The sequence below is a fragment of the Haliotis asinina genome, chromosome 2 (genome assembly GCF_037392515.1).
Source record: "Haliotis asinina isolate JCU_RB_2024 chromosome 2, JCU_Hal_asi_v2, whole genome shotgun sequence".
NCBI classification, from domain to species: Eukaryota; Metazoa; Mollusca; class Gastropoda; order Lepetellida; family Haliotidae; genus Haliotis; species Haliotis asinina.
The window spans coordinates 12,070,618-12,083,052 of NC_090281.1; the positions used below are offsets into that span (position 1 = coordinate 12,070,618).

The 12,435-nt window shown below is 38.8% G+C and overlaps 1 protein-coding gene and 4 non-coding genes across 5 annotated transcripts; all 5 read right to left on the minus strand.

Annotated features, from left to right (window-relative positions):
- Positions 1-3,640: 3,640 nt before the first annotated feature.
- On the minus strand, positions 3,641-12,222 carry LOC137273753 (large ribosomal subunit protein eL8-like). The gene is made up of 7 exons (XM_067806583.1): positions 12,216-12,222; positions 11,587-11,724; positions 10,455-10,604; positions 9,757-9,977; positions 7,953-8,083; positions 7,419-7,488; positions 3,641-3,789 (listed from the first exon to the last, which is right to left on the minus strand). The coding sequence occupies exons 1-7, from the start codon at positions 12,220-12,222 to the stop codon at positions 3,685-3,687; spliced, it is 822 nt and encodes a 273-aa protein (XP_067662684.1). The 3' UTR covers positions 3,641-3,684.
- LOC137275245 (small nucleolar RNA SNORD36) lies at positions 6,212-6,282 on the minus strand. The gene has a single exon (XR_010956553.1). It is a non-coding gene; the product is annotated as a small nucleolar RNA SNORD36 (small nucleolar RNA).
- On the minus strand, positions 7,564-7,637 carry LOC137275250 (small nucleolar RNA SNORD24). The gene has a single exon (XR_010956557.1). It is a non-coding gene; the product is annotated as a small nucleolar RNA SNORD24 (small nucleolar RNA).
- Positions 9,419-9,491, minus strand: LOC137275246 (small nucleolar RNA SNORD36). The gene has a single exon (XR_010956554.1). It is a non-coding gene; the product is annotated as a small nucleolar RNA SNORD36 (small nucleolar RNA).
- Positions 10,046-10,123, minus strand: LOC137275247 (small nucleolar RNA SNORD24). Its single transcript, XR_010956555.1, has one exon. It is a non-coding gene; the product is annotated as a small nucleolar RNA SNORD24 (small nucleolar RNA).
- Positions 12,223-12,435: the final 213 nt, after the last annotated feature.

Here is a 12,435-nt window from a genome sequence, read left to right on the forward strand (position 1 = left end):
GAAAAAAAAATCTAGGCCCAGGACATTTTAGAACTCTACAGCGATCTTTCTGCTGGCCAGTGTGACATCGTCCTCTGCTGGTTACGCCACGTCGGCATATCAGGTAACACAGAGGCCGATGCTACAGCTAAGGCAGCTCGTGACAAGCTCTTATCTCCACTGCTGACCCCATACAATGATTTTAAACCACTATCAAAAGTTCTACTCGGGATCTTATGCAAAAAAGGACTCAAGCAGGAAGAAATAAAGTTCATGAGTGGAAGCCAACAATAAATTATACCTTCTTGACTTGTCAGTCAAGACGTGATAATTTCAAGAATGGCAACAGTCGTTTTAGTCATGACTAGGTTCTCAAACGGATGGGAAAGGACCTCCAATGTGTCTCTTGCGCGAACTCTCCACCATCAAGCGTATTTGCTTGATTGTGTGGACTGCGATTGCAAAGGATTTATCTGACCTATCTATTTTCCCCGCGTGAGCGAACATCTCTTGTGGGAAGTTGACTTGAACCATAAATTGTAACTGTAAAACAAATGACTTATTTCGTGCTGATAAAATTGGCGCTGTGACATTTCTGTTTGTAAATAATCATGTAATAAATAATGTAATCATGTAATATGCTTTTTAAAAACTCAAACCGTTTAAGCTTTATACTTTAAGCTTTATGCTCTCCTCGGTATGTGGTTAAAATGATGCGAGGAAAGCTCAACTAAAACAAGCATTCATTACTCAAAAAGTAATGAAAGTGAATGTAATATAAGATGAAGTTTAATGTCAGCAAAAATATGACCAGTCATCTTCCTTGATATCTTGCTCTGTAGTTGTTCAAACACATAAATATTTTCACGACTCACTCTGACTTTCACATAAATGTCATTGTGCATGAAATAAGCTAAGACGGTAATATAAAGAAGTACTGAGAGTCTACAAAGAAAATCCAGTGAACTGTTCTTGAGATATATTGCTGACAAGCGTAACATGCAATTTAACATCATGAAATTTCCAAGATGAGGCTTTTTTGTGTCATATGTAAAGCAAGTCTTGTAAAAGGATCTTCAGATCTCTCGCTGACAAACATAACATCTTCATTGTCTGAGGCTGGGTCCTGCGCCGTCCCTTGATGAAGCCTGATGTCAAATATGAAGAAAATCCATTAAATGGTTCTTGAGGCAGCTCGCTGACAAACCTAACACAAGGTTAACATGCTGAAATTTTCCAAGTGTCGCCGTGACCTTGAAAATTACGCGAGGTCACCAAAATCCATTGGGCCCAGCGACTTCTCAAGATGACGGTTGGTGACAAATATGAAGAAAATCCAGTAAACTGTTCTTGAGATAGCTTGCTGGCAATGTTATCATGTAATTTAGCATACTGAAACTTCAGTGTCGTTGTGACCTTGAAAATTGTGGATGTCACCAAAATCAACTGTTACGCTTATCTGGGCCAGATAAAGCTAGGATGAAGAAAACCCAGTGACTTGGATATCTTGATGGCAAGGGTAAAACGTTTACCTTCCCTGGAGACCCCGAAATGAAGATCAAGATCACCAAACCTGACTGGGACCATTTGTAAACTGTTTTGAACCTAGATACCACGTATGAAAAGAATCTAGCCAACGGTTCTTAAGCAAACGTGAGGAAATGAACCAGTTTCTGAACACTTTCATCACATGCTACACCACTGCCCCTGGGTGTCAACTTTTTTCTGTAATAGTAAGTTTAATTTTACACCGGACTCAGCTATATTCCACGTATATGGTCGTGCTCTGTATTAATCAAGTCTGGACCAGGCAGTCCAGTGATCAACTGCATGGACATCCATCTGCGTAACTGGGTACCGTTGACATGTCAACCAAGTCCGAGAACCTAACCACCTTTTTAAGTCATGGAAAAATCCCTGTCCGATTTTGTTTGGTTCCACTGAAAAATTGTACAGTTATTATGATTCAAAAGCTATGTTGTTTTGTTGGAACATGTCATCTGCGTTACGTCAGGCACGTGTGTACCTTTCAAGTAAGTTGTTTTCTGTCTGCGGCTTTTCTTTGGAGCAAGTTACTGATGGTGTGAAATGTGAAACTAGACATAACTTGCAAGAGGTAAATTTACCATTAGAGGGGAACTACTGAGTTTGGGCAGAAAGCAAAGATGTTTGATGCAGTTTTTAACATTTAAGGTGGGTTTGGAATTAATGCATGACTGACCTGTGAGACATAACCACGGTATATCACATCCAAATCGACACTAAACACTTATATAATGTCAGCCCCTAAACACATTGAAGCACTCAAAAGTTGGATACAAAATGGGAAAAATTCTTTAATTAAAGGTCACTGCAACGTAAAACACAACTATGCAGATTCTAATACTTTTCGGTATGCACTTACCGAAACAAATCATCAAAACTGCCAATTCAACCTATAAGATTGAAAAAGAAAGGAACAAAAAGCCCGCGAAATCGGAGTCACCAAATCTGTCTCACAGAAAGCTCAATGTCTGGTTTTATTGACACCCGTATGTCTGCCCGCCTGTCTGCTAAAGACAATATGCAATACACAGCTTCAGTCATTGACCAAATGCGAATTGAACCTAACACCTATCAGGCTATACGCCAAAAACAAATTTATGACTCGTACACCCGAGTTCTGTATGTGCCACATTATGTAATTTGGCAGGTGTGAAACTTGTACACATGACATTTTTTTTATGTTTGTGGGTTGCAAACTAACTACATCCATTTTTTCGGATGACTAGATCTGACGGAAACTGGTGCAAACTCTTGTCAGTTTCAAGTCATGTTTGTACTTGGACGAATGACAGTTTCCCGCCAGGCAATAGTTCACCATCTGAGATGATCGAACGCAAATTCAGAGAACATGTATCTACAAAACCCAACATCTCTATACAATGTATACATTCTTTATGCATAACAACTTCTTCTAGTGTATATGGTTTTGTTTGACAACGGTGTATGAATCTATACTGAAACGACGCATCTAGTACAATAAAAGAAGTTGTTATCCATAAGTAATCTTACTTTCTTGTGACTCGCCATACATCCAAAACGCCCCTCAAACTGATTATCTTTCTGAACAAGCTATGAGCCCTCAGCCCATCAGCAAATGAACCAGCCAATCGAAAGCCGTCGTTATACTCGAGTGCACACCCACCCGTCATGACTGGGTTCGGTCTCCCGAGGGCTTGGTTCCGGGGGGAAGGGGGGAAGAAAGTAAGCCCAAGTACAAAATACTGCCCTTTCGAATTGCGATTGTACGCTTATAATTTTTTTTTTACAAGCAGCAATGTATATTATGTGTCATGAATAAGTGATAATTGTATTTTATTTGTTTGATGTTTTGGTTGCATGTGACCTTTAACACATTTTACTGGACTGACATTTCTTTTTTTTTTCAGTCCATGACATGAATAGTTGAGAAACTTGATCCTGCTTAACAGCAATCCTTTTGGCGTCTTGTCCAATGCAGTATGGGCATTCACCTTACCCAATGCACCAATAATCCAGCTGTTCTGAACAAATTGAGCGAGTGAGTGAGTTAATATTTAACGTCACATCGGCAATATCTCAGCCATATCATGACGAGAAGGTTAAATACTGAAATGCTGAACAAATTGAAAACACCATATTTTTTTCCCTTAATTTATTTTCTGATGTACACTTTTTTACGCATTACATCATTTTCTGTGCCAGCTCCTTTTGGCGTGCCTTCTCAAACTTGGCCCTCTTTGCTTGTGACTTGGCTCCCATGATACCACCACCCCAGTGTCTGCGGATCTGGATGAAAAAATGACATACTTTGAAGACTCTGAGCATACTTAACAGAAAACAGACTTCTCAATGTGTTCATCTCTTGCTCAGTAATACTGAAGTGTCATGTCTCTTGTCACAGCTATACAACAGGCAATCCAGTGATTCTATGCACTTGGAATATGACATGCATAAAGCCACTCAAAAAATCTGAAGACTCATACTGAGAAAGTAACAGGAGACCTTAAATTAATAACACACAGCTTGGCCTTACCAAATCTGATTTCATAACTAGCAAACAGTGGGGACTTTCTACACAGGTTCAGACTCAGACATCATAGTTTACCTCTAACACAACAGTAAAATCTGTACTCCTTAAATTTTCTTTGTTATGAGTTGGTTTTTTTTTTGCTAGTCCACAAAAGCTCAGACACAGCCAAGGAGTGAATCATTATGATCATATACATTGAAGAGTGACATCACCGCTTTGTGTGGACCACAGCAGGTTCATATCAGTCTGCATAAATTGCTTTGTTTTAAGATTTAACTGCCACTCAAACTTACAAACACGAAAACATAAGTCAATGAAAAACAAAATATTCTTCCAAAGTCATGCTCAGAGGGACGGACGGACAAAAGGTAACGAAAAAACTACATTTTAGAAAATGGTCAAATGTAAAATGTCATATTTGTGTTTACATTTTCGTAGGAAAGTACAAACGCTAGTACTTTGTTTGGTCGAGTTCCATCTGGGACCAATAGTCTCAGATTCAGGCCTAATCTGCTCAACCACCTTGACTTTGCCGGGTTAGGCAGCTGACAAGAGTCATGATAACCTTTAAAACACAATCAAGGTTCCCAAAATCTACTGGTGTACGAGTAATACCCCGATGTAATCTGTCATGAAACTTGAAGACATTAGGTGTAACGGTTTATGCGATATCGCATTAACATGAGTTTGAAAAGTGGTCACGTGGATGTGTTGACCTTGAAAATAAATTCAAGGTCAACAAAGTTAACTTGTGTCTGCACTCCCCTCATAATAGACTGTCACCAAAGTTGAAGACATTGGGTATAACATTCTATAACAGTTCATGAGATATCGCGTTAAGAATGGGACAACTACCAACTTCAAGATGCAGGGTAATAGGGTAAAGCCAGTCACGAGTGTACAGCCAGCAAAATGTATGTTTGGGATTGTCAATCTACTAAAACTGGTTTGACAGTGAATACAAACTGATCAGGAAGTGCAGACTCAGACAGCCAATTGGAACGGAAAATTTGATTAAAATCAGTAATAATCATCCTCATTGTTATCTTCATAGCCAACACTTCATCAACCCTCACAATCTGCACTCTATCTTCATGAGAAAATATCCAAAACATTTTCACTTCTATCTCAGACAAGCTGAACTTGCGAAGGAATGCTCAAATCTTATCTGTGTTCAAAATACCTGCCTGCCCGACTGCCTGAGACAGGTTTTTTTTTCAGCAGCCAGCCAGATTCTCAAACTCTCCTGCCCAAGTATAGGTTAAAGTTCATACTTGTGAAGATTTTTTGTGGCCAGGGAAGTTTTGGTCTGGGCTGGTAAGTTTTACATCTAACCAGCCCTATGGTCTGGCAGAAATATTTAGGAGTTTCATACTCTGATCTTTTTCAATCATGCTGTCAACATGCTGACTAAACGCAATGACATTAAGTTGTTGAAAGGGACAAAAATTCTGACATATCCCATATTTTTCTAACAAGCTCATAATTCTCGAGACAGAATAGACTAAATGATTATCAGCAATCAGATTAACAGATCCAACAAAACTGGCCCCAAGTAACAACTTTAGCATGTACAAAGCTCAGACACAGCCAAGGAGTGAATCATTATGATCATATAAAATGAAAAGTGACATCACCGCTTTGTGTACATCATAAACATTGTAGATACTTGGGTTTTCATATCAGACATCCCTTTTTTAATAACCAAAACCAACGTCTTTGAGCATATTGGAAAGTCTAAAATCTACCAGCCCACTACCATCACATACTGACAAGCTTGACAAATATTGGTGGATATATTAAATCAATTTCTACATTAAATTTGAAGCACTAAACTTCATTTGTTCCACTTTCAATTTACACCATGAACCACTATTTTTAAAAGTACATATTGTTTTAAGGTTGATATTAATGTCACAACTTTAAGACACCAATTGTATTCAATACTATCTTTGACATTGCTACATGGATTTTCCTTTGATACCTCTTCTATAAAAGTGGTGGAGTTGTGATTTTCGTATCCATATCTCACTTATTATGGTAAATATTAGGAAGGTGGGCAGTTGTAACATGGCAAGGAAAATCGCTACACATAGAAGCAGCCTGAGTTCAAGTAATAAGTGAATTGACAGCAGTGCTGGGTATATGTTGGGTAAATGTTGAAGATCACTTAGAACATCTGCTCAGGGTTAAAAAGCTCAAATATATGTTCTTCATGAACTGTCAGGCAGAAAATATCATCACTGCAGAATGTTCTTCAGATTTACAACAAACAGTACACATCTCACTCTCAGGAAAAATAATATAGACAGACACATTATAACAGCATTTAGTCAACACAACATTACGCATATTGTGACCTAATACTCTTAATTACCATACTTATAGGTTGATTGGTTCTGTTGCTTAATGTGGCACTCTGCAATATTCCATCTGAGTAGCAGCAGTCTCTAAATAATTGTGTGACCATACAATCCATTGATCCACAGCATGCAACAGAGATACGATGACTTGTGTCAAGCAAATCAGCAAAGCTGACCACTTGATCTTGTGAGTCACCTCTTAAAGGGAACCAGTTCTAACCCAAACCTGGCATCCGATCCTTACGGAACATTGTCTCACACGCCTGTTTAACGGATTTAGTATTCAAAGACTTATCTCAGCATTCTTAGTAAGATGAACAGAGGTTTGGTCTTGCACATTTGGTCATGTGACCACTAGACCAGAAACTAACAGGGAAGCAACATGCGTCCCGATTTCTCTCTCAATTAGCAGATAACATCTCATTCTGTGTGTCAGGAGTGACAAACCTGGCTTAGCAGCTACTGGTAGCATGAGTGATAACTGGCTCAAAGCAGAATGTTTTCACACATCGCATAACCGTAGGGACTTCACCTTGATGAAAAGTGCAAATGCACTTCGCTTACAGTCTTTGTGTATTCAATCTGCTCTCATGAACCAGAACTACTTTGCCTCCAGTCCAGATATCTACTAGGCTTTGGAATTAAAATACATCAGATATACCTAATGGGTGCTGACTCAGACAGCCAATTGGAACGGAAAATTTGATTATAATCAATGGTGTACTCATTTAAATTGTGCATCATCATTGCCAAGCACCCAATTGTATCCCTTGACCAAGTATTCCTGTCCCCTTAAGTCAGCACTGGAATATGTAACATAATGGACATAATAACCTCGGTCAACCCAAGTTGCCTGCTAGGAGAGACCAAACGTACTTCAGGTGTATGACAAACTATTTAACTTCAATAATCGATTTCAAAACTGTCCGAAGCAATTCACACAATCTATTATATACCATTATTCAGAGGTTTTTTTTAAAACGGGCACGATAAGTTGATAAGTGCTGGATTAACAGTATTACCTCCTCGCTCCTTTCATTGAAGTTTGTCTTCACTGATTCTACAAGTTTGCCAAGTTGACTCTTGTCCTCTCTGTAAACAAAACATTGTGGATTAAGTGGAGTACACCTACATGTTATCAATAATGAAAATCACAAGAATAATTCCAAGCTCAGAGATCTAGGTGGTAGATGAAATGTCTTCAGCATCTTTACAGATAGCAAATGTTATCATCACAGCTCGGAAACATATTTTAACTTCTTATTCAACCTCAAGCCTTGACATTAAAAGGTACAAAAGGTACCATTACTTTCTTCAAATTGGATGCAAGTGGAGAGTTCCTGTTCTTTTTTAAATATTTCAAAATTATGTGTGAAGCAATAATAAAGATAACCCTTACAGCATATTATGTACTGGTATTTTCAGTGGAATACATGTCAATTCCACAAAGTTGAACTTGAACTTGAAATTATTAATTACACCCTGCAAGTTTTATGGACAATTGCTGCTGATGCCCAAGCAACCACTTGTGACCATTACTTCAGTGAATGACTTACGAGTTGACAGTGGTGATAGCTAGACATGTAGCCGTCTTCCTGTGTACGACACGACCAAGACGAGCCTTGCCCTTCACGATACAGTAGGGGACACCCATCTTTCTGCATAGTGCTGGCATAAACAACACCAACTGCAAAATAAGATCAACAATTTCAAAGAAACAGTAGAAACAGTTGATTCTGACAAATGTAAGGGCATGTCATCTTGCTCAGTAGGTCATGGTTTCAACAGAGGAGATTCTGGTGAAGAAATTCAAGTAACATCATGGCAAGAAAACAAGCAATTAACCTCATGAAACTAAAACATCCATTAACCTTGTTTGATGACACAAGTGAAGGTATTCCCTCATTAAGACCTGAGAAGCAATATCCTCTCAACCTCAACGGTCTGCAAATACCCAAATCTAGATGTGACCATCAAGTCTCAACAACATTTAAGTATGACAAGCATCAACCAAGACCTAGCACCAGACTCCATCTTACGAGCAATGTGTCTTGGTTTCAAATCACTTGCAGATACTGATCAATAAACATTACAGTTGAGTTTCTTCTTCTTTGAAAGCAGACTGTGTCCTGGCTCAAAACCGTGCCTAATTGAATACTTTATGAACATACACTGTTAGAGTAAAACATGCATGTATTGGCTAAGTTTTGTTAGTGCGGGAATCAAAGGAACGGTAGAAGACAATCACATTACTTCCATATGTATTGTGAAATCATGAACAGTAACGTCCTGTTGACAATATCAAATCATTTACAATCTTCTATGAATATTGTATAAGTAATAGCAAGTAACCATTGTTAAATATGCTAAAAGAAACTGTCATGTCCTATTAGTTATTAAAATAGTGGTTGCTCAGACATCCAAGGAAGGAATTTACCATCTTTGAGGTTTCACCCTCTCTGTGGAAACTGCGAATAATGGATAGAAAGCTTCATCACTGCAACCATTTTAGATTTTTTGTTGAACAAGGAATGTTTTAAGAAATACCAATAATGACAGGCACCAGTTCCTCCTGTTTAACAGACCATTTTACATCGACTGACTGATAATTAAAAGTTTAATAGGTGTTCGCCCAACCAGGTCCACAAACCCATCTTACCCAACAAAGGTGTGCTAAGAGAAAGGTTTCATGGGAAGTTATGATTCAGAACAGTACAAGACAGGTGAACAGGCATCAACAATTGCTACCCAAGCCCTACATCTCTGGTAATACATTTCCATGGCATGCCAATTAATAAAAATTGCTTCAAGAATGGCCAAAACTTCAAAGATTATTTCAAGATGTGCAAGTCTTTGTAATCGAAGTTAGTGGGGAAAAACAATAATGCCCTTTGAACAGTACTTTTCGACCATGACTTGTCTGCTCTTTAACAACAGTCTGCCTGAAGTAGTTTGATAATTCCTTGACAAACAGCCAAACACTAATCAGGGCAACTGTACACTGTTTACAAATCTGCACATTCTTGCTCAGATTTAAAAAGCTCGAGTTTGTGATCAACATGAACATTCTGTAGAAGTAACAACCATCATTGCAAGAAAAAAGCAGGTTAATAATATAAAACAAATGTAGAGTGAGTTATGTTTCACGCCGCTTTTAGCAATATTCCAGCAATATCACGGCTGGGGGACACCAGAAAATGGGCTTCACACATTGTACCCATGTGGGGAATCAAACCCAGGTCTTTGGCGTGATGAGCGAACACCTTAACCACTACGCTACCCCACCGCCCCTTATACATTCCCTTATATATGAGAATGATTTATTATCTTTTCGACTGAATGAATCTTTGCAGTTCTCACCTCAATTGGGTCTACATCATGAGCAATGACAACCAGCTGGGCTTTCTTCGACTCTATAAGAGTTGTAACTGTGTTGACACCAGATCGGACCACAGGGGGGCGCTTTGTGGGTGCATCTTCCTTCCCTGAAGCACGTTCAGCAGCACGGGCACCAAGACGAGCCTTCTTCTGCTGCTTAGTCTCAGGCTTGTATTTGTCCAACAGTCGGAACAACTGTGTAGCTGAAATTAGTTTCAAATTTAATGTCTTCCAATCTACTTGGGTACATACGGAACAGGTTCTTAGTTCCAAGCTCAGAGATCTAGGTGGTAGATTAAATGTCATCAACATTTTTACAGATAGCAAATATTGCTAATCATCACTGCTTGGAAATACTTAACATGAAGAGAAACAGTCAGCTTCACACTTCCCTTAAAAACCTTGTCATAGGGAGCCATTGAGTTTAACATGCATTTTATGCCGCCTACAGCTATATTTCAGCAATATCAAAGCAGGTTACACCATATGTGGGCTTCACACACCCATTTGAGCAAATTGAACCAGGGTTTCTAGCATAAGTGGCGCTTTAACCACCAGGGTACAGCACACCACCACTACCTTAGAATGAGATCAGACCATCTGCATTGAAACGTAAACAAAATCTATTAAGGAATTGGCAAATAACCAACCCATTAAAGTACAAATCTTCACTTTCTTACCAGTCTGTCTGTCAAGAGCCTGTGTGAACTGGTTGAGTGGAGGAGGAACCTTCAGACGCTGCTTCAGGACAGTAAACTGACGTTGTAGCCTGATATATTTTGGCCATCTCACAAACCGACTAAGGTCACGTTTGGGCTGGATATCCTGACCTATAAATTACAAATACAAGTAACAATTTTACAAAGAGAACCCAACCTCAAAAACAACTACAATGCTGTGTCCCAAAAAAATTGAATAATTGCTCAGATATCTGAGGAAAGAATTTAACATCTTTGAGGCGTGACCCTCTGTGTGGAAACTGTGAATAGTGGAAACGTCTTCATCACTGCAGTCACTTCACAGACGATGTACACTGTACAATCTGAACATGTAGCTTCATTACCTTAACTATTATTTAATAACTCTACTTCACTTGAGATATAATCCATGAAACTAAATATGCCTAAGAAAATTAATCTTCCCCAAGTAACAACTTCGACAGGATTGGAGACTTTGCTTTGGGAGGGAAAAAACACCCAGATTACTGCATGGTAATTATGCTTGTATGACAACCAACAACTCAAAACTGATACAAACTTACAAAATTCAACCTACAAACAATTATTACACTGTCTAAATGTTGCAAAGCATCCAAATATGATTACAAGGAGTTTGTATATTGGATAAATAACTGTTACTTGTAGACTCCCCTTAACAATTCCCATCAATGCAATTCCTAATCTGATAACTTAAGAAAACATGGTTGCTCAGACATCCAAGGAAGGAATTTACCATCTTTGAGGTTTCACCCTCTCTGTGGAAACTGCGAATAATGGATAGAAAGCTTCATCACTGCAACCAGGATATATTTTCATAACAATCATTACGAGCTCTTGTTGTAAACAGATGACTAGATATCCAACTGTTGTGACTCTGGTACCTATGACAAACCGTGATGCAAAAAAAACAAAAAACAACAAACACTCTGTCCAAGACTCTCCCTAGCAAGATGAACTTCAAACATAGAAACTGTCGTAATTAGGAGTCTTAATGTGATCATTTGAGGGTTTCTATTGCAGGGGTTAGTTGACTTTCTTGACAGAGTTAAATGTACAAACGTTAACAACTTTCCTCAGCAGCACCAATACTTACCGATTCCAAAGTTCTTTGGCCTCTTTTCAAAAAGAGGGTTGACCACTGTTTTGGGCTCAACCTTTTTTGACAGCAAAGGTGCTGCCGCTATCTTCTTCTTGCCCTTCTTAGGTTTCGGCTGGATATTAAACAAAATAACTGGTAATTATCCGAGAATTTGTTAGTAAAAGTCTAGTGAGTGAGTTAATATTTAACGTCACATCAGCAATATTGCAGTCATATCGTGACGTGTTAGTAAAACTCTAACAATTCCTATTGGGATTAGACGTCTACATTGAAGACTGCTCAGACTTTCAAGGAAGGTGTTTACCATCTTCGAAATTTCATCTCTGTGGAAACTGCGAATAATGCTATAGTCTTCATTAAGGGCATAATCAAGATAAAACTAGACGGGAGAAAACATTTAATACGCATACACTGCCAGATGACGAATGGGTGCTCGTCTTTGAACACGTTCACAACTTTCAACAGTAAAACAATTGTGCAAAGAATCATCCTCTAAATTTGGTACCATAACGATTTTGATTTAAACTGTGGAACGACGTTCGTATTCCCCTTCAATAGGAAATGACTTAACTTCAGAAACGATGCACGCTAATATATTAACCGTGTGCACAAATCAACATTACGAGGCATGTTTACCCCTTTCCTCATTGCGACAATTTAGTCACACCAGCAATAGGCGTGCAAAAATATCGCCACGAGTGTGAAGGATGTTCAATGTTTAATGGATATGACACGTCAGATTGAAATTTCAGCGACTCTGACCCCGAGATGTCGCCTGATGGCTTTCCCTATCGAGAATGGTATCACCCACCATGTTGGTTGGCCGAGAAAAGGCCGAGATCA

Excerpts from the sequence above, each read along its gene's own strand:
- LOC137273753 (XM_067806583.1), bottom strand. Across the intron at positions 9,978-10,454 it reads GGCTCTTGACAGACAGACTG|CTACACAGTTGTTCCGACTG; the intron begins GTAAGAAAGTGA and ends AACTAATTTCAG. Across the intron at positions 3,790-7,418 it reads TCAATGAAAGGAGCGAGGAG|ATCCGCAGACACTGGGGTGG; the intron begins GTAATACTGTTA and ends TTTTTCATCCAG.